Source organism: Aethina tumida, chromosome 3, assembly GCF_024364675.1.
Source record: "Aethina tumida isolate Nest 87 chromosome 3, icAetTumi1.1, whole genome shotgun sequence".
Taxonomy (NCBI): Eukaryota; Metazoa; Arthropoda; class Insecta; order Coleoptera; family Nitidulidae; genus Aethina; species Aethina tumida.
The window spans coordinates 20932600-20954933 of record NC_065437.1 but is presented as its reverse complement, the minus strand read 5'-3'; the positions used below and the strand labels follow the sequence as shown (position 1 = coordinate 20954933).

Sequence of the window (22334 nt, the reverse complement as noted above, 5' to 3'; positions counted from 1 at the left end):
ACGGAGTAAACGATAACGTTTGATATTTACGAAAATTGGAAAATCCATATTTTAAGTATTCATCAATATTTACGTCACAGTTCCTTGAAAATAGTGAAATAAATTGATTGGGGAATTTTTAATGAAGGTTTTTCAAAAACAGTATATTTCATTAACAGTTAAGTTAAATTAAATCATTTGTTTAAATGAATGATATAACAAAAGGTTGGTTGCATACTATCAATTTTCTTCCTTCTTAATAAATGATTCAAGACAAATTATTAAAAATTGAAAATGTTTTGCACTGGAATTTATTTAAAGAACCTAAAAATCATCAAAAGTAAAAAATTAGTTTGAATTTACTTTTTTAACGATTTATTCGTTTATTGATCTGAATCTTTTTATCATGATTTGTAACTCATTATATTCTGAGTATTTATACACTGTAGGTGAGAGAAACAAACAATATTTATTCTGTATAAAAATTATATTTATTTCTAATATATACATTTACTTATCTTATTTACTAGTATCAATAACTAATATACTTAATAAAAAATAAATATGTACTCTGAAAACATTTAGGCACAATACTATTTGGTCTTAGAGACTTCGAGGTCTAAAACAATATCAATATTGAATCATAAACTTTAGATCTATTTTTTAAAATAAAAGGGATATTCCTCTTGATAACTGGAACTGGAAGGATGAGGTCCTCCATTAATATCTTTCCACAGGGAGAGGTCAACAGAAGGAAGATTTTCACAAAGAACTACATCGTTTCTGAAAATCAAAAACAAATTTAATAAAATAATATTTATAAAAAATAAAAAATGATCAACTTACGAATGTGAAATTCTTTCAAATCCTCTTGGTTGCATAGCTTTTACACCTACAGAGTTATCGCAAAGAAGTCTTGATATACTGGATTTTCTAATTTCATTTAGTTGTTCTGAAAAGAAATCCGTAAGTATAATTATTTATAAACTAAAGTTTTAATAAATAATACCTAATGTGAATCCAGTCTCTCCACCATTTTCATACCAAAACCTATCACCAACTCTAGTCCTATAGAATTGTTCTGTTAAAATACATAGGAATGTTGGTCCAGCCAGGGTTCCAGGAACGTGTACTTCCAAAGAGCCTCCCACAGTTAAATCAATATCATCTACTGATTCATACAACTGCGACAGTTTTTCAACATGCTACAATCAAAACACAACATTATTGTATCCTTGAAACTATTATAACATAATTAACCTCTTGTCGAATCACATCCAATAAGTCGTGGAAGTTATGTGCCTTCCTGAGTCCACAGAATTGACGGTAGTCGTTATAACTAGCCAAACCATGGTCACGATTTCTTTGAATATCGAAAGCTTTGAGATCAGATCCGAGAGCGTCGTTGCCTCTGAACAAAAATTGTGTGATCTGAAAATTTTTTATGTGCAAATTGTCGTTAATTTAATATTGCAAATATTTACTTCACTATCGTGGTAGGGATCTGAGGCCAGTTCTGGTTGTGTGGCCAAACCTCTACTTAATTCATCGAAGTTATTTCCCTCCTCTAGAATGGCGGGCCTGTTTAACCAATCACTTAATCGCAAATTGCCATAACTGTTTCTCTTCTCTGTTATTAAACTGTGAAAATAATACAGTCAATAATTACATACAAAGAAATAATATGGACTTACTCTAATTTACCAGCAATCAAGGAATGGAAATATCTGAAAGCAGCAGTTGCGTGTTCGTTTAATATGGTAGGATCGACACTTTCATCGTAATCATTAACAAAATCTTTGGTCTGGTATAATATTCTGTTTTTCAATGAGTTTTCAGCGCCAATGAAAATTGGCAACCACTCATAATAAGTGATGTGTTGATGTTGGGCAATATTAATTCTCCTAGCTTCTTGAAAAACAGTTTCATCGTCCCAGTGAGGATTCAATGAAGCCAGGGTATCGGCAATTCTGTTGTGTTCTCTCAACAACACAATCTGCAAGAGAGTTAACTGGGGGTTTTGGTTTACACGAGTGTCACCTAAAATTATGATTAATATTGAACGTGTTTTTAAATGAAGGAGTGAATTTAATTAATACCAGCTAAATAGCAAGCTTCAGTCTGACTTTGAATGCTGCAAGTGCCTGAAGCGTTTGTGGCTCTCGGAGGCCAATCTTGATTGTTTCTAGTTTCCACAATCAATCTTCCTCCTTGAAATTGTCTCAATTGTTGTGCAACTTGTTGAGTATTTCCGTACACAATTGAAAGGTCCAAGAAGTGATTTACATTCGTCAGCTACCAATAAAAGGAACGTTATTTTTGATCAAATAATTTATGTTTTGTTTAGCATACTTGTTCGGCTGGAGTTTGACCTCCTACGCAGTTACGGTCACGATCTGTGATTGTTCTTACGAAATTCATACATTTTCGGTTTGTTTGAAGCGTAATGGGGTCATCGTTGGGCAAAACAATGGGGAAACAATGCTCTGGAATGTTGGCCAACTCCAAAAGTTGTCCGTCGTCGGTGCAACATCTTGTTTGATGAGGTTCTACATTATATTAAAATTAAGTTTATGATTTGTGTGGAGTGGATAATTAATACTTACGAGCTTGAGTGGAGCCGGCAATCATACTCATATCGTGGGTTATGATTTGACCATATTGCATGGCGTTTAGAGTCCAAATTGGATCTTCTACTGGCACATCTGGGTATAAAATCAGCGACAGCTGACGAGCACCAGGTAATTGATTTCCACTTTTAGCTACTGTTGGATTCATAATTCCTGAAAAATTGTTTGTCATTAAACTGTAAATGTGTAATTTAAATACTAATCACCATCTCCATAGTTCTGAGGTAGCAATCTGGTATACGGAGTTTGTGGACTACCCAACACAGGATTTCTCAAGTTGTTACAGGTACCCTCGTAGGATCTGTATCTAGACTTGACGCAACTGGCTGGAGGTGTACCGCATCCCAAAGTACGCGGATCCTGTGTGGTAGTTTGTAGAGGTGATTGTGTTACTGGACTAGTTTGTGCACCTGGATATAATAGGTTGCTTTCCGCCGCGTTTCCAAATCCAAATGACTGTTCCGGAAACGACTGTCCAAACTGACTAAATTTGGAATCGAAAGGTCTACCAAAACCTCTTTGACCATAGTGCAATGGATTAGCGTGTTGTAAAAAGATGTTGTAGGCCGAGGGTCCGCCTGCGGATGCGAAGAATATCTGCAGGAGCAGCAAGCCCGACAAGCGTACTGCTCTAGTCATAGTTTCACTGAATTTATCTGAAAGGGTTACAAATGTGTTAGTTTATTTAATTAAGAGACTTTCTCTAGTTAAATATTATCATCTGTCTAATCACTAATGTGATTATATTTGCGTAATATCAATCGGAATCAAATAGCATAAATTTATTCTATATTTTACTATTGCATAAAATAATATGGCTTTCCATGGTGAAAGGATGTTAATAGTCTTCAAAATGTCTAAACATATCAGGTCCCATCATTAAAAATAAAAACATATTACATTTAGATGAATATTGAAATACTTCGATTTATTAAGGTATGTGTTCTAATATGTATAAAAAATCGTGTTAATTAGTATAATAAATTTCACCTAATATGTATTTGTAATTTTTATGTTATCATTAATGAATATGTCACAATAAATGTTTTATAGCCAACATTAAGAAGAAAATGTTAATAAAAAAGGAGAAATGAATTAAAAAAATAAATTATAACATAAAAATAAAAAAATTACAACAATAAAATTATATGTATTTTTTAATATTTTCATATATTTGTCACTCACGTCAACTGAACAATAGTTTTTGCTGAATTCAACCTCCAGAAAATATCCGTGGTAATATTTACAGCAATACTTGAACTAAACATATATATTGCCTTCCAATTATACTAATTAATGCCATTAGCGCTTATGCTGTTGCAAAAGGCACTTGTCCATATAGAGCTCCTTATTAAAGTGCATAATCCATTTGCAAATAAAACCTATTCAACAGTGCCCACAGATCTTAATCTCTGGTTAACCATAACATACTAATCGTAACGTTTAACTGCAATATTACTAAGCATCCAATAATAAATGTTACATTTGAACGTCGAAGATCGTAGATACGAAAGTAACCAGTAGAACAACATTCAAATCATCGTAACGTCCCACCATGTAATTTGATTTATATCTCTTTTTATTTTCATATAATTAGTGCAATTATGTTATTAACTACTACGTTACTCGTACATAAGCAACAATAAATCTTATTTAATGAATTTGATATTTATTTTAATTAATCCAGATTAAAAAACATAATTTTGCAAATTCAAGACTACCTACTACGATAAGCATAATTACTCTTTGAAGAATTATTTTTAATTATATTTTTAATATCAGATCCCTGTGAAAATAAAATGTTCCGTCCATTACATAATTTATTATATGCATATTTTCCTAACAAGCTTGTGAATGCTCCACACAGATTAAAATTATATATACGTCTGGGTAAACCCGGTTACAACAGCATTGTGTACATTGTGTGTTGCTTAAAAACAAAAAAGAAGTAAGCGACAAATTCGAAAATGCTTACATAATTATATACTTACACATAATTGTCTAAACGTATTTGATTTCAACAAATGAGACCAAAGTAAATTTACTTTAAGAATGGATCTAATGCGTAGTGATGAATATGCAATGGAGTTTCAACATTAAAAGCTTCATTTGTTCGTATTATGATTCATTTTCCTCGCTAGTGATCTCTGTTACATGGATAAGTTCATTAACATCTATTGCTCTTCGGGATTGTCAATAAATATAAAGCTGTTATTAGACATCAAATTTTATTGATTAATAAAAAAATACGTTAATTATAATTGCTTAGCATATACCATATAACCAATAATAAATGGTAAAGTCAAGGAAATACTAAATATTATGTAATTCTTTCTTTAAAAAGAAACTGTACAAAAGTCGTCGAATTCTCTAAAATACTATTTTACAGAATATTGAATTTTACGAAATGAAAAGGATGCTGACTGAGCATGCTGTTTACGTCTTTTATACGTTGGAGGAAATAAAATGTCTTTCAGTCATTGTGGTTTCAATGAACTTATATAAATAACAGATGCACACGTATTAAACTATGCAAACACCCTAAACAAATTACCGAATCATGCTAATTACATCTCAGTGTTAGTGAAAGTGAATTTAAAGCTCATTAGATGCGGGAAAATGAAACAAATTGTTATCTAACTGTTCTATTTACAAAAACATTCTGGCCAGTCAAATTGATTAATCTCCTCCAACAAACGATCGCAAATTATTTAAATGTTGTAATAACACATAACTAATATAAAAAAAAAAATAATATATTCGCGTTCCACCTGTTTTATTAATAGCTGCATTAGTGCCACTAAAAATGAAAGTGTTTGGCAGATTTTTTTGAACTGATCTCTTTTCGTTCTACTTTTGAACATTGTACAAACCGTCTGTGCAGTTGCACAAGTGTAGTTAGTACGTGTCGCCGGTTTGTGATAAAATTTTAGCACAAGAACACATTTACAATTTAAATTTACTTGCTCAATGCATGATTTTGATTAGATTGTTATTAGCCATTAGTGGAAGGAATGTGAGATAGGAAATAATACGTGCTGACCATATGTCAAAAATGTATATTTTATAAGACTTTTGAATTGCAGAATGTGCATTGAATATTTATAACACTTATAAATTATTAAACGTCGGCAAAAAAACTGCTAATAAATTAACAGTTTGTCCTACTGTTTTTCCTTCAACAGAAACTGTAACTTTTCGTACAGCCAAGATTAACATTTAGTTTACAGCATAACAGTGAACAATTAAGTCAATCACAGTAACACAATAATATCATAAAATAAGTGATCATGATCTTAATGATACTCATTAGACCGCCTTAATTAAAATAGCATATTTATTAAAATGGTTAGGTAATGCACTATTGAATTAATTTCAAATTGATTTATTATCCACTTGGGAACTGATTTTATAAGGTCACTCAGCGTGTCTTGTAATTGCGATACGGTTAGTACCGTCGATTGGATAAACAAATATTGTCGACAACCTGTCATTTAACTTATTCTCTCTCCTTTCCCACAATTTCCATACTTCTTGTACGAAAAACTAAAAATAAGATCGTAATCGAAATGAAAGCGGGTACTGAGGAATGTGTGTAGACTACTTATTTTTTGTACTTATCTTGATGTAAAGAAAGTATTCCTACCGGAATTTACTGGTTACGTGAGAAAGGATAACAATTATTGCAAAATAATGACTGAAAAAATAAACTGAAGTGGTGAGTCATTGCAGTAACTAGTTACTTGCGTTAATTATTCGTAATTTTCGAACCGCTAAAAGGTACCACGTTTCATGAGTGCAGGACGAAACTTCGCACTTCCGTAACATCATTTCACTCATATTAGTAGAAAGTCAAATAAATAAATAAGAGTATGTATTAGAGAGAGAGTGCAAGTTAAGCTTGTCAAAGTACATTTTTAGTACTAAACATAGTTTAGTTTATTGAACACCGTCTCAAATTAAACTATTTTTTTTTTGTCATTTTTTACGGCGGCGCTTTCATCATCGCTAAATTAGCATAATTCGTACAGAACGGGACTTTCTACAATTTATATAAAAATGATAAATGGTTTGGTTCCTTGCATCCAATTCTGAGAAGAAAGTAATGCAGTTGACAATATTATAATTAGTTGACATCTAAAGGATTATCTAATACAAAAAACCAACAGGCACCATAAAAGCAGAAACAACTTTGTCCCAGTCGTTCGAAGAAAGCACAAGGTTAATTTCGCACCAGTATTAGTTGTAGGTCAATAACAAAATTGAACAATGTCGTGATGTAATAATTGTAACACAAAAGAAGCACGAATCTACTTATATCATTATTTTAATGAAACATTTCACTTTTTTGTGCATTGTTAGATTTAGTCTGCTTTTACTAAATGGTTAATCCCCATTGATGTCTAGTAATGGCATAGTTTGGTAAACATCGCCTTGGCATTAAAGCATTTTGTTATGTATGAAGAAGTCAAACAGTTATTGGAATGTCAAATTAATTTGAGATGAACTATAGAATACAATTTTTCATTAAAATAAATTAATTATCCTTATTTCAATAATATAAATTAAAATTCAGTTGAAAAAACAATTACTTCTTTTTAATTTAATTTTTATTTGAATTTAATTTAGTAGTTTATTTGAAGTTTATTATTTTATTACTGAAATAAAATCACAATTTTCTGAATTAAAACCTTAAATTTTCAAATATCTTCAGTAATAAGCACAGAATTTTTTTTTCGATTCATTGTATTCAAGGCTGTATTCAAAGAAATTCTTTTTTTTATTTCCCCAGTGAGAATTTCAAGTCCATACTTGTCAGTTGAGAACTATCGTTTTAAAGGCGAAGAACGAAGAATATTGATGAGATTAGGAGGACTCGAAATTTGGATAAAGAATAATTAGTATAATTTTTAACAATTAATTTTGGTTATTTAGAAGAAAAGAATCCATTATGAATCTTACATATTTTTAAATACAATATTCAAATTTGCAATAAAAAATAAAGGTTTCAAGTTGCCTCCTACCCCACCTGAAGGATGGGATGATGAAAGCCAATTTTAATAGTAGATCATCCTTGTCCTCGATTTTTTAATTAAATGCATTTAAATTAAAATAATCTAAAATATCATCTTAGTAAGTTTTTTCTTTCGATTTTGACAATTAACTTCCTTTGTTCAATACATTAAAACGACAGCGAGTTTGTAAAGACTCCGGAGTGCGTGGTAGACCGTGGTCAGTCGTATCAGCATAGAATTCGTTCAGTCCTTTTATTTTTCCGCGGTCAAACGCTTTTACGACAATTAATCGCAGAGTGCAAATCAAGTTCAACGCTTACTATTGACCCAGAATCCGTTTAAGTTTTAATTTCACTTTTACTCGCCGTAGTAATCATAATTACATAGCTGTGTCGTGCTGTAATTTGAAGAAAATTTGAACACATGTAATAGTTACGTAACGTGTTCTCTGATTAATGATTTTTATTATCTGTTAAATTTATACACGAAATGTGACTCAATTAATTTACCGACTGTAACTAATAAGTTCCATTGTGACAGTCACCGATGTACGATTTTTAATGTGAAATTTTGTTAATTAATTAACTATAAAAAAAAGATCTCGTTGACACTTTTTACGTGCACCAGGAACTTGAAATGCTGCGCGTAGGTGCGTTACGCAACTGCGCCGTAAATGGACCTTACTTTAATGTGTGGCAATTTTATTCCTTAACATACATTATCTTTGTTGTTGTCGGACATGATTTTAAATTCCGATTTGTTATAATTAATTACCGAAATGCTTTAGTAACTACAGCTTCTGTTTCATTAAATGGCTGATTCATTCACTTTGTGGTTGTTATAATTAAAGTCTGAATGCAATTTTATTATAATGATAGCGAAATTCCATTGTTTGTTATTACGCACTTCTTACATAAATAACACGGGTGATTTCTTTTCTCATGCATTGATCACACCATATCCTAGGATAGTATACACAGATTAAAACTATATAATTAACAACAGTCAAAAGGATAGTAAATTAAATCTATTATATTTGTAGTATTTAGTCTGTAATTGAAGGAAATTATATGGTTTAGTGCACACAAAATGATTCTACAAACATTTAACAAACTGTTAAAAGTTAGGCTGTTACATTTTTAATGTTTTATGAATCGCTACTGTGGTTATAGTTTAATTAATAGTTAAATTGTGGATTTAATACTCTATAATTGGGATTAATATAAAATAAAATGTGTAATTAAATTAACATTAGTTACAGGTTTTTTATTTTTAACACTATAAATCACTTTAGTAGTCACTGTTTATGTAAAAATAGTATGATTGTTGTAAAACTATTATAGTTTGAATTAGTTAAATAAAATAAGCAATTAAATTAAGTTAATTATAAGTTGTTATATTTTTAATATCTTATGAATAGCTTAAGCAATTATTGTTTAAATAAAAATTAAGTATGCTTGTTGTAAAACTATTATAATTTAGATTAGTAAAGAATAAAATAGGTAATTAAATTAGTTAATAGTTCATTATAGGTTGTTATATTTTTAATATTTCATGATTTGCTTCAGTAGTTATTGTTTAATTAAAAATTAAACAAGGTTGTGGTAAAATTGTTATAATTGAGTAAATATATAATAAACTAGTTAATTTAAAATGTATCATAATCTAAATAAAAAATAGGTAATTAATTTAAGTTAATAATTATAATTTGAATGAATTAGTATAAAATAAAATGAAAAAATATGTATATGTGTCTGAATTTAGTGCTCATTTATTAGATACTAATAGTAATTAATAATCGGACAAAATTTTTATACAGATAAAGAAATATTACTTTGAACCAAAAGTTAAATTAAAATATATAATAAATTTGAATTCAAATTATTTAATTAAAATCATCTTATTAAAATATTCTAATAATGTTTAATTTTGATACCCCCATTTATGTTTTTCATCTATAAGTTTACATATTATTTTTAAACGAAATGCACAAAAATAATGACTTACATTAAAATTCGCCGATGTATAATCCACAGGTTATCCTGGATCGGCGTCTAAACACAACACACGACAGAATAGCGACTGGAAAGCTCCACTTCAGGTAGTGCGGTCTTATAACTTGCAATCGTGATGAGAGAAAGTACCACACATGAAACGTCAAGTTTCAGCGGATTAGTCCTTACAGGCGATATTCCACCACCGCCACACCTTTTTATACCGGCAGATCCTACCTCACTAATTCCTCGTCAACTGGTTTTGTTATAAAAATTTTTCGTTTCCCTTTTTGTATTTACATCTCATGTATGTTCTGGTTTTGTTCTTGTTCATTTTAATGAGTAGGGGAATAATAAAGTCATTATCTCTCAGAGCATTCATTTTGCAATTTGAACGAGAAAATTTTATTGGATTCCGATTAACCTTGTGTTACTTTCTATTAGTTTCTTTGAAACCTCAAAAATTTTTTAGCAAACAAATTCAAATAAATGGGCTCAGTTTCGTTAATCGATGACTGCAAGAAATCCTGCATTATCCACAGGCTTTACCAATCGATACATGTATTTTTCAAGACTCTCTACTCACAGCATTTGCCCAACCATCAAATTAAAATATTATGAAGCCTTTTACACCACATTGAGCACACATTATTTTTATGCAAGTATTTTAAAAAAATTAACTATGAAACATGTCAAGCATGTTGAAACAGATTAGTTATGATAGTGGCGTTCCATAACTATTAGTTTATTTCAATATAAAACGTGTGTAATGAGGTTAAGAAAAATTCGAATTGACGCTAAGATTAACAATATTGTTACACTTTCACTGGTGAATGTAATTATTTCTAGTCACCCACCTTTGCGATTTAAAATGCGTGGTCAATCCATTTACGTGCTCAATCATCAGGAGTCTGTTCGAAATTGGATAATTAAAAAAATAGTAAAATCAGTTTAAAAGCTATTAATTAGATGTCGTTACTTAACAATTGTCACATTTTATAAAATTGCACCCATGAACAGAAAGGTTTTCAACCCTATGAAAAAGTAATGTTAATTAATGAATGGAAATAAACAAATCAGGTAGATCATTTATGGTCAAGATAACCTGCTTTAAATTCCATTATTGATTTTGAACAGGTTTAGCGGGAATTCCAAGTTACTGAAAGACTAATTGGAAAAAACTGTAGTTTCATGGTCCGGTAGTGGATTCAGGGACATCTGAAATGCATCTCTGCGGTTTTACGCCACACATTTGCGCATCGAACTTTAATATTAATCTGCATAACCACTGATTTATGCATGCATTTATGTTGTTTAATTGCGTGCGATTGAATACGAAAAGGTTGGCGATTTTCTAAAAACAAACATTTCACTGGGTTGGGCGATCCGTACAAGAGGAAGTTGAATCCAGATCGACGAGAAAAGTTGCATTTTACATAACAGGTTGTTAAATTATAAAAATCTATAATTCCAATCCTTCGAATGTCACATATTATATTATTACCAATAATGGAGGAAGTTGTTTTTTATACATACGCACATTACTAACGGTTTTCCATGATAATTAAATAAATTATGACTAAGAAATTCTTTCGTCTGACATTAATAAGATATTAGTTGTTGCCATTACGAATTAAAGTTACTAAAATTTACAATTTCAATTATTTAATATTTCCCTGAACAATAGACACAAATGATATAATGACTTGTATTAATTTATTGTTTAACTTTCAAGTTACTTTCAACGTTTATTTAACCTAAACAGATAATTCCATTAGTTCACTTTTACTAACTGGTGTTTCGAAGCTTGCTCTTATTTCCTAGAATGAAAACCCTTCCCAGTACAGTAATATAAATATTTTTCAGCAGTTTAACCCACATCAGCTTAAAGAGTTATATAACATATAAAATGTGTGAAAAATTGGACAAATTTCTTAGGGATCACGGGAGCAGTTTATTACAAACGGAAATATATCATTTAAACTGTAACATGAAGTTTTTATTACTTAAATGGTTCTGATTGCAAATGCTAACAGAATGCCGCCAATACTTTCATAATATTGAAATAAAACAAATTGCATGAATAATAAATAAATAATTTTATTTATACATGTAAATAAAATTGTGTGAACACTGAATGTTTACTATTGTAAATATGTATGTATCTTGCTATAGTCATATAATAAATAAATACCTCCATGGTACAGTTTAAAGAACAATCCAATAATTAATTTATCTTAGAACCTTGATCAGGATCGTTGAAATCATTATAACGTAATATCTTATAGGTAGCTTAATTTATGAATAATGCATAGCCCTAGGGATCATTTATATCGTTATATACTTACTTTCCATTTCTAAAATTGACTTTGCAAATTTGGAACTATGGACTGGGTCATAGTAATTTCATAGAACGTTCTGTTGAACTGGTATTTATGGTATTGGTAATAATTTGTTAGTTCGCATAGATAATTACGTAAATATGTGAACACAGGCTCACAGAACTAACTCAAAATTACTATACATTATCCATGGGCATTACTATTCTATTTAATAGGTTTTAATAATTATATGTGATGTACTATAGTATCTACCATGAATTCTTTCAGAAGTTGCTCATTAAAATTTAATCATTTGTAGTAATAACATATTTTATAAATGTAATAAATAAATCATTTTATGTTTATACATCTGTATCACTTTAATTACATTATTTATAATAAATATTTAATGAAGAAATTAAACAACTTAAAATTTTAAGATTCTTAACTTTGATAACTTATATTTAGTATATTATTAAATCTATCAACATATGTTCCTGATTAAACTGGAAAATTGGAAATATTTTTCTAAAACTAGTTCTTGCATGTTAAGCAATTTTATAATTAATTGAAGGCTTTGCTATTAAACGAGAACATAAAATTAGTTATGAAATGAGAATTTGCAACACAAATTTATTTGTGAAATAATATTTTTAAATAATTAATTCAGGTTCAAATATAAACAAAACATTGCTAATTATTCGTCATTTAAATGTTTACATTTGTATACTAAATTTATTCAATAATTCATACATTATGTAAAGCATGTGGAAAATTGTTAATATTACTAAATTTTAAAATTTACACTAAATATGATTTTAAAATAAAAACTCTTACATTATTACATTAGAATCATGATAAAAGAATTTACTTGAACCTTACACTTTTTAATATCAAATTATGTAATGCAACATTACAACCCACTTAACATTTTCCAAATGAAAAATGAACGCTAAAATTTATTAATGTGCAACATGTCAGTAAGTGTTCTTGAAAACACCATGATCTATTTAAGCAAACTGCGTTATTACAAATTCAATGTTATACTTCCGTTATTACTTGCATTTCGTTGTCTTTTTATATAATATCAATTAAATTGCACAATTATTAAAATAATTTAAATTATGTAAAAAACATATCAGCAATTTGTACTCAAGGGCGTTTAATAAATTTTAAATAAATCATTTCCAATAAAAATTTTTAACGCACTCTGTATACTACACTTTCAACAGTTTCTTGATCATGGCCATATTCAACTTATAATTACAGATTGTTTAAACACGATTTAAATCCTGGTGTTCTATATTTCGACCTTGTTTTAAGATAATATTGGACCAGTAAACAAAGACATTAATTTAAGATTTTTCAAATTTTGTAATAGCTTTTAGTGTAGTGACTTTAAGATTGGCAAGATTGCTAAGTGGTCTCGAAGATGATTCAAATATTAATTTTCAAATTTGAAGAAAGCAAATTGTGAGCACATGAAACTAAACATTCTAAATGCCATTATCGTTCATGTTAAATGTAATATACTCTATCAAACATATTTATATTATGTTGGCATTAAGATAAAAAATATTATATTTTGCTCAACTTGTAATAGTATAAAAAATAAATAGAAAATTTACTTAACACACTTTAATTCATTAATTCCGTCAGTACCATAAAAAAACTAAAATTATCGACCTTGTCGTACCGACAAGATATATGTTAGTGCCGGTTGTACAGAAACAATGTTTATATACACTTCCATTTGTAAAAAGTTGAATTGTTAACTAGAGAAGGAACCTATCACCCGTCCTTCAAACCTAATTTAAAAATGTATTGTTTATATCACGGTTCATATGACACCCTTGCAAATAAGTATCCTTGATGAAAAACCAGTAAAATCAATACTAATAGATATTCAAGACATTTTCTAATCGCCTCTTGTTGATATTTTATTGAAACATGTATGCATTCATTGCAAGTTATACATATTAATTTGTGTCGAATAAACAATTAACGGAAATATCTAGATAAATGGACAAAAATAGTTCATTAATCGTTTCCTTTCCAGACATGAATTGATAAAGATAATATTACTGTATTGCCAAATTTCAAATGGTTGGTAGACATACTTCCATGAAATTATGAACTTGTTAAAAAGGTTGGTTTAAAAAAAAAAACAATAATCAAACATATTTTTATACTGAGAGTACCTCATTTCGCAACGTTGTTAGCATGGTTATTCTGTACTTGACAGTGACATTAACGTTAACTACGTTCAATATCACGATGCAATCGTTATGATGGTTTAATCACTTGAATTTTTTATTAAGCGGGTCACGAATATCACGTTAATTTATTTAGAAGAGAGCTCTTCGAGACCGTTGACATTTCTATCCAATTAATTTCATTAGATTTTAAAGAAAACGTTTTAATCCTAGCTGTATAACTATATTTCACTCTGTTTAATTCAAGAATTTAAAACTTCTTTAATATAATTAAAAAATATTATATTTATACTATTGATATATGAATTCATAATGTCTGTTATATTTAAAATAATAACTGAGATTGCATACTGCGTGATTTTTCCTGTACTCCTCATGTTTATTCATAAGATGGAATGCATGTTATTGATTTATATATTAAAAGTCGATCACTTTTTGCCACGGTATAAAGACAACCAGAATTGCATCACGCGTATAAAATGCAAAACTATTCAACACAACAACAAAGATCATGAATGCGTGTTATTTTTTACAATCATTACCAGGCAACTTTTTAATTGTCTTTAGGCTACGCCGTGTAGCCTACACATGTAAATGCGAACACATCTTCTCAGAAAGAAATTTATGTGATTTAAGACCAAATTCAAAACTTACAATGTTCACTTTTTATTATATAAGAGTCATATATAATTAGGACTCTCCTCTCTACACATAATACTAAACCAATCCCTTAATAAGGTCGATCGTGAAATGGCTTCTAGTTCGCCTTTGAATCGTCAATATACGCTATTGTACCTTGCAACAGTCCTTCAATACGAATAATAGTGAGAAGAATGGTATTCAAATTTATATGTGTTGCAAAACAAGTTGCTCTCTTGATGCATGAGGAGAATGGTTCAACTATTTCTTCTTTACGACAACGGCTGTATACGTAATTGCTGGAAACACCTTCTAGGCCATTTCTATACTAGGATATTGAGATGTTAATCTAAATAAACACGCAATTAAGGCCGGTGAAATACACCCGAAGAATTATTTTAATAAATATTTATATTAATTGAACCAATTTATATTATTAGAAAGTATTGGCGACATATGTCAAACACTGATACAAATGTAGGTATGTACCGGATATTTTAATATCGCCCGAAACCAGTATGTATTAAAAACTAAATCAAGAGAAAAATCAATGTTAAAAACAATACTTTCACATGTCAAAAAATTGAAAGCATAATTAAAAGGTGGGTATTTCAATAAATATCGGAAGTTTAAATTAACATTCACTATCTTTGCTATTAATGTAATAAAAAACTGTGAAACTTGAAAAAGATAGTACAAATGCAGCGAAAAAAAATAAATATTCATTCAATCTCTTATAATAAAATTACAATCAATCTAGCGGTATAATAAGTTTTTATTTACACAAAAAATACAACAATGTTATAAATCCAAATAAAATAATTTTACTCCGAACTCAAAAAAATTATCGGTTTAATTATTATATTATTCATTTTACAACTTTCGATTTTGATTAGTATGCAGATTTTTATATTATTTTATATTTTATTAAGGAAATAGATAAATTGATAGTCCTAAAGATTCATGACCCCAGTTTCTAAATTTAAAAAAACAGGTGAAAACATCCTAAGAAAAATTGCTAACAAGTTTGGATTATGTAAGTAAAACATAGATTTATTATGACTGAATCCATCATTTCAATATCAACCCACTTATTCAAAATAAATAATAAATTAGCGAAAATTATTAATATATTTAAATTAACATAGAAAGAGCATATAAATAAAATACTTTTCTTGTAAATAATTATACTAATTTTAATTATAATAATAATAATTAAATAGCGATGATTTAAATAAAATGTATAGACAAATCTTCATTCATATACTTATATTGCCTATGGCAACTAATTTAAGCCAGGAAGTTTTGTAATACTCTAATTAAAAACTAGATTAAGACAAATTTATTATTATCAGTACCGAAGTAATGGTTAGTAAAAGTTTAACACTTTAAAAATTGATTAATGATTTTTAAAAGAGGTTATCAGATCGAACAGTCAATGTCAGTCAAGCAATTGCGACAAATTGAATAATATCCTGATTCCGTCATTGAACACCAAAACAAATCTTTCCTTCCACTTAGAACAATCGTTTTCGTAGGCCTTGTGGAGATAAAATAGAACGGTCTGTTATTTAGATACATACCAATACAGACTTATATTAAACATAATAGGATTTACTTTTGTAAACTGTTGCGGTTTAACGGCTTATTGTTAGGAATTTATTGACCACTATTTAATGAACAATAAATAAGATTAATGTTCTGTTCCATATTAGTCGATTGAGTCAAGCCTGGATTCGAAATTTTATGTATTAAATAGGTAATAAATCTAAAAACATATATTTGAAAATTTTATTAAAGCTGTTTGATTAACATAGTTTTTCTAATCTTGTATATTAAAATGCGAATTATCTCCGCCGTCATATTTAAAAGTTTAATAGTGTACAAAATTAAATAAAAAAATACACCTAATTCTATAAATATTAAATACTGTAATACAGCCATTATATCAGTCTTAATTTATATTCAATTCGGACGGTATTTACTCTTTCCATTTTGCCAAATTCATACTTGGCAAGTCGTTACATTTTTTCAACTTATTTCTGAAAAATAAATATTAATGTAGCTAGCGTTCAGCAATCAAATTACAAAAACTTACGTTTCACTGATAGACCTGAATGCGTCTGGTTGCATCATATCAACGTCTGAATTATCACACATAACTCTGGCCAGCGATGACTTCTCAATCTCTTTTATTTGTTCTGAAGTAAAAGGCTTTGGTTGATTTCGATTTTTATAGAAATATCTGTCGCCTATCCTCGTTCTATACATTTGGTCAGCTATTATGCAAGAAAACGTTGCTCCTACTTGAGCACCTTCTTCTGGTCTTTCCAAAAGACCTCCAACGATCAAATCAACATCTTTATGATGGCTATATATTTTACTTAATAATGTGAAAGCCTGTAACATATATTTTAGTTTCTGACATTTATCTATTTATGTATTATCATACTAACCTCTTGTGACATGACGTCTTCAAAATGTTCAAATCGTTTTGCTTCATTCTTGCTACATATGTTCTTATAATAAACATAACTTCTAAGGCCATGATCTCTTCCCCTTTGTATATCTAAACTTAAAACATCCAAGCCATATTCTCCATTTGTATACAACTTGCTAAGAATCTAAAACCAAGCAATTAGTATTTTCTTTAGAGATCTCCGGCGTGATAAACTTACATCATTGGCATAATTTACGTCTTGTTTTTGACTAAGTTGCGTTCCTAAACTCCTTATTAATTTATCAACCATGTCCTTCTCTAATAGGACATCGGGCTTGTTAAAATGTTTCTCCAAGTCTAACGAAGATTCAACATTTCTTTCTTCATTGTATAAACTGTTAAAATGGGATATATATTTTTAAAATTGTCTTTTTTTGAAAATTTCAGTAACTCACTTTAATGTATCATCAATTAAGGAATTGAACGCCCGTAAGGCAGCAGTAGCAAAGCTGTTAGTTACTCTAGCATCTTCTTCGGGGTTGTAATCATTTAATTTACTGATTACTTTCGATTTTTCATTGCCTGAAACATACAACTGTAGAACCGCTTATTTGTTGATGTGTGATAAATTACCTAAAATTATTGGAAGGTAGTCGTCATATGTTATATGCTGTAATTCCGCAACGACAATTCTTCTAGCCTCCTGGAAAATAGTCTCATCATTCCATTGAGGATTAAGTTTTAACAATTCTTCAGCTATTCTGTTATGTTCCCTATGCCACAGCAGATGCAAAGTTGTCATGTAAGGATGCACATTAACACGGGAGTCTCCAGATTTGAAACATTTTCCATTGTGGTTGTTGAACTGGCAATCATTCATTGGATCGTCGGACAAGGAAAGATATTCGCTACCATTTACGTTGAACGATCTTAGTTTGCCATTTTCGAAAGAACGCAATAAGAATTGGCGATTGGGCGTTGAACCATAAATTTGGGAACCATCCATATAATGAGTTGCTTGATTTACCTATAAAGATTATTCATATTATTTATTTACACCCCAAAGACGTCTGAAATTAGACGGCTTGAAAAAAATTATTTATTAAATATTAAAATATTCACCTGCTCTCTAGGGCCAAAATTGCACTCGTGTCTCATGCCTGGTAAAGATCTTACGTAAGACATGCAATTCATATACTGCTTAGAATAAAAGGGATCGTTGCTGGGTATCATAATTGGAGCGCAAAATGTGTGTTGATATCTTGGAGATAATTTGTATCCTGCATCGCAACATTCAATTTGATTACCTGTGAAAACTGAATAATCTTTTATAAGCATGGTGAACATTTATCATACTTTTAAACTTATTCATTATTTGAATATACGTTGATATCTTTTTTTGTAATATATAAAGAAAATAAATCAATACACATCAAAATTCAAAAAAAACTGTGCCATTTTATTTTTATCTGACTAATTGGCAGTTTTCCTATTACTATTTTATTTTTATATCACTATTTTGTAACACAAGACCATCAAAATGTTTCACTGAATGCACCATCAAACAGAAATAGATAAAACTGTTCAAATATAGATCAACACAATATTTATACGTACACAAAATTTTCCACTCAAATATTTGTAATTTGTGACACGTCTTATCTTATGAATGTACAGAAATCTAAGCGGCATGCCAAAAAAATATTGGAATTAACTGCTTGTTTTTAATATTTTTAAAAATGTTCTAATAAATGTATATAGTACAAAACAAGGTCAAGAAATATGTAAATGTGGTTTACCATATTGTAATACGCAATTATAAGGTAATACAATATTATGTAGTGTTGTAGTTTACATATTTTTTATGTTATTATTAAATGAAATGGGAAAAGTGTAATTTACCTTGTACAGAAGCGGCAGTTTGGCTCAAATCTTGTTCTATGAATTGCCACCATTGACCAACGACTGAAGTAATGTCATAGGCAGTTTCATTTTCACTTTGAACCAAAGAAGTACTGATTTGGCGGGGTGATGGTAACGGTCTTTTGGTAACTGACCTTCTAAATTCACTAACACCGTCTAAATAATCCGGAGAAAGCAATCTCTTGTAAACAGTATTTGATTCGCCTAAAATATAATTATTGATGTAGTATAGAAATACTGCTTTGTTGAGTAAGTTTACCTCTAGAGCCATATTTCTCACTGTTACAGGATCCATCAGCCATTCTATATGGAGATTCACGTGCTTTCCATGAACATATTTTGTTTACAGTTTTGCACGTTTTTCCAATTGTCGTTGATGAATAGTCCAAATTTGTAAAGACTTCGGACCAAATGTTCATAGGCATCTTCTGTCTAAAATTTACAAAATATTATGTCGTAATGGTCTTTCAAATTAAATTAGATTTATATATCAGTCTAATTTGACTGATTACCCTAAATAATAGTTACATAATACAAGTAAGATACTCAAATGGACAAGGAAGCGGGCAATTGTCCAAATACAGTACATCTATTTACTAAATTTCATAATGAGATTTGATATCTAAGTCTATAAACCATTTTTGTTTAAGTTAACAAATATAATTTTGACTTAATTATATAGATTTTTTAATGATTTTACCTGTCGGTATGTCGATTAATTAAGAATCCAGTGGCCTTATTGATGATTAATGCGTCTTTGGCTCTAGCTATAGACACATTATTCGGAGAACTGACGATATACATTCCTTTAGATGGAGTACCCACTTTTACTCCAATATCAGCTGAATTCAAATTAATCTCTAAACGGTGCATTTTCTCAATTGAATTCGTTGCAAAACCGATGGCATCGCTAAGGTCCTTGGCAGTTATTTTCAGATTCTGAAGAATTTGTTTGTAGTGTTTGTTGTGGAAATATTCATCTGGGACTATTCGATAATCTGCAATGTCACATTATCATTTTACTGGTACGTACACTAGTTAACATCGAAACAATTACCTTTATGTGCCCTGAAAAATATTGCAGACTCGGTGGTTGCAATGAAGACAAATATAAGAAGAAACAAATTGCCCATTTTAACATATCTACAAAAAAGGAAAAATACGGTTAGTATCGATTAAATTTTGTGTGTAACACAATTAATATTAATGAATGAATTATTAATTAATATTTATGAAATTATTCATGATTAAAAACATTCTTTTTCTTTAAAAAAATAAAAAAAATGTTTCATACCTTTCATAATTTACATTACTTAAAATTTATCACAGGATTCGACTAACAGGTCAATAACTTAACTTAAAATAAATAAATGTAAATGTCCTAGAAATAAAAAAATATGTGTCAACCATTTTGTGTCTATAAATGGCACCTGACATTATCAAAAGTAATAATGTAACAATAAACCGTTATCAAGTTCGATATTTTGTTTTCGTAAATGACCCCTGACATTAACAAAAGTATTTTTATAAAAATGTACTGCTATTAATTAAGTTCGATATATTTTTAATATCTTCTTCTTCTAATTGATTAACATGTAACTAATTATACCAGAAACTAAGCAAAACTCATTGCATGTGTCGTGTGCATTATTTGAGATAAAACAAAACAATAATAATCATGTTGAAAATATTGCTATATATTTCATTCATGGTATTTAACAACAATTGTTAATTGTAATGTAATTGATGGTATTTTTAAAGAATGTTCCATTAAAAACGTGTTGCACATTAATAGAATAACAATGCATAGTAATATTTTTTATTATTCTTGACAAACAAGCAATGTATAATTACTGATAATTAATTATTCTTAACAACATTGTTAATTAGATTTCGTAGAAAATTTCAATAAATTTTTGTAACTAAATTATGTCATTGCAATGCAAATGTATTCAAATATTATCTAAATATTTAAAAAGTTATAATTTTTAATTTAATTAAAAATTTGCCAAGAGAAATGTTGGAAATGTAATTTACAAAAAATATTAATTAATAATAGAATAAATGTATAGATAATTATATATTTACTCTATTTAAAAGAAAATATTTTTGTATCAGTTCTCTATTAACTTAAAATATTAAAAATAAATAATAAGGGATGTCCCATGATGTAGTTAAATGCTGTATTTATGGAAAAATATTACGATCTAAGTGAATTAATCTATTAAAATAATTTTTATGACAAACCTGAATGATAAAGTCATTTCTTGTTATACTGTCAAACCTAAATGACAACTTCACTACTAGTCAAAAAATAAATAGATCTCTAGCATATTTGGGTCCAATTAAAGAGAATGCTTGATTTAAAAATAATAAATCGAATATTTAAATATCTCAAAAACGGCCACGAGCGTCATATAAACTTTCCCTTTTAATCGACAATAAAATAATAATCAACTACAATGTTTTTGACAAAAATACAGTATTTAACTATAATCTAGACATAACATACATCGAGTACAAGTACATCTATTTTTATTAAGTTTTAATCGTGAGTTGTTTTATTTACATGAAAGAATCCTTCCGCAAACATCTCAATACAAACTACTCACGTGTTAAGATTCAAAACATAAACAAAGCACAGTTTTGCCGGTATGTAGCGCACTAGTATACGTTCCTGATGAACAAGTAACGGAGGTCAGCTTACTTACGCATTAGTGATAAAATCGTACTAATATAAGTGACAGTCTCCGCAGGACTTAAATAAGAACGTACCGGTCACGTGACTACGGTTACACACGCTGATAGTACTCAACATTATTCTCGGCGAAGACATTAAGAACCAAAAAATATGCGGTTCTGCAGATATCCTTAAACGCATCATCGATGTTTTTAATATTAATTCGCATCATTAGTACCGGCCCACTTTTGTAATCATCAGCTGTTGCATGATTTCAAAATGTATTCGATTAATTATTTGTTATATTTGGTTATACTATTTTTAGTGTAACTATTTTGTTGCTGCTTTTTTTAACACCTAACCATCGATGTGAACATGGTAAACTGTTTTAAATAGTTTCAGGTTCCTTTTAAATCTACGCATCGTTCGGTTCTTGGAATATTCTAGAACCCCACTAGAGAATCAGTCAATACGTTTGTCGTTATTATTGATTTGTA

The 22334-nt window shown here is 29.2% G+C and overlaps 2 protein-coding genes across 3 annotated transcripts; both read right to left on the bottom strand.

The window, feature by feature from the left end:
- Window positions 1–453: 453 nt before the first annotated feature.
- LOC109609049 (peroxidase) lies at window positions 454–9771 on the bottom strand. Its single transcript, XM_020025662.2, has 11 exons — window positions 9632–9771; window positions 2816–3265; window positions 2586–2762; window positions 2332–2528; window positions 2079–2274; window positions 1674–2019; window positions 1464–1620; window positions 1240–1410; window positions 989–1184; window positions 826–931; window positions 454–762 (listed from the first exon to the last, which is right to left on the bottom strand). Exons 2-11 carry the CDS (start codon window positions 3246–3248, stop codon window positions 636–638), a joined length of 2106 nt encoding a protein of 701 aa, XP_019881221.1. The 5' UTR covers window positions 3249–3265; window positions 9632–9771; the 3' UTR covers window positions 454–635.
- Window positions 9772–16571: 6800 nt separating this feature from the next.
- Window positions 16572–21871, bottom strand: LOC109609045 (peroxidase). 2 transcript variants are annotated; one of them, XM_020025657.2, is made up of 13 exons: window positions 21770–21871; window positions 20452–20538; window positions 20215–20300; window positions 19858–20155; window positions 19417–19589; window positions 19137–19361; window positions 18357–18550; window positions 17868–18261; window positions 17690–17816; window positions 17473–17629; window positions 17251–17418; window positions 16893–17194; window positions 16572–16836 (listed from the first exon to the last, which is right to left on the bottom strand). In XM_020025657.2, exons 3-13 carry the CDS (start codon window positions 20288–20290, stop codon window positions 16776–16778), a joined length of 2175 nt encoding a protein of 724 aa, XP_019881216.1. In that variant the 5' UTR covers window positions 20291–20300; window positions 20452–20538; window positions 21770–21871; the 3' UTR covers window positions 16572–16775. The 2 variants fall into 2 exon arrangements, with proteins under 2 accessions (XP_019881216.1, XP_019881215.1); XM_020025656.1 differs by lacking the exon at window positions 20452–20538.
- Between the last annotated feature and the right edge of the window lie 463 nt (window positions 21872–22334).

Excerpts from the sequence above, each read along its gene's own strand:
- LOC109609049 (XM_020025662.2), bottom strand. The coding sequence starts at position 3,248 with ATGACTAGAGCAGTACGCTTGTCGGGCTTGCTGCTCCTGCAGATATTC. Across the intron at positions 1,621-1,673 it reads TTGATTGCTGGTAAATTAGA|TTTAATAACAGAGAAGAGAA; the intron begins GTAAGTCCATAT and ends TTATTTTCACAG. Across the intron at positions 1,411-1,463 it reads ATCCCTACCACGATAGTGAA|ATCACACAATTTTTGTTCAG; the intron begins GTAAATATTTGC and ends AAAAATTTTCAG.
- LOC109609045 (XM_020025657.2), bottom strand. The coding sequence starts at position 20,290 with ATGGGCAATTTGTTTCTTCTTATATTTGTCTTCATTGCAACCACCGAG. Across the intron at positions 19,590-19,857 it reads ATTAATCGACATACCGACAG|ACAGAAGATGCCTATGAACA; the intron begins GTAAAATCATTA and ends TGTAAATTTTAG. Across the intron at positions 17,817-17,867 it reads CTACCTTCCAATAATTTTAG|GCAATGAAAAATCGAAAGTA; the intron begins GTAATTTATCAC and ends TGTATGTTTCAG.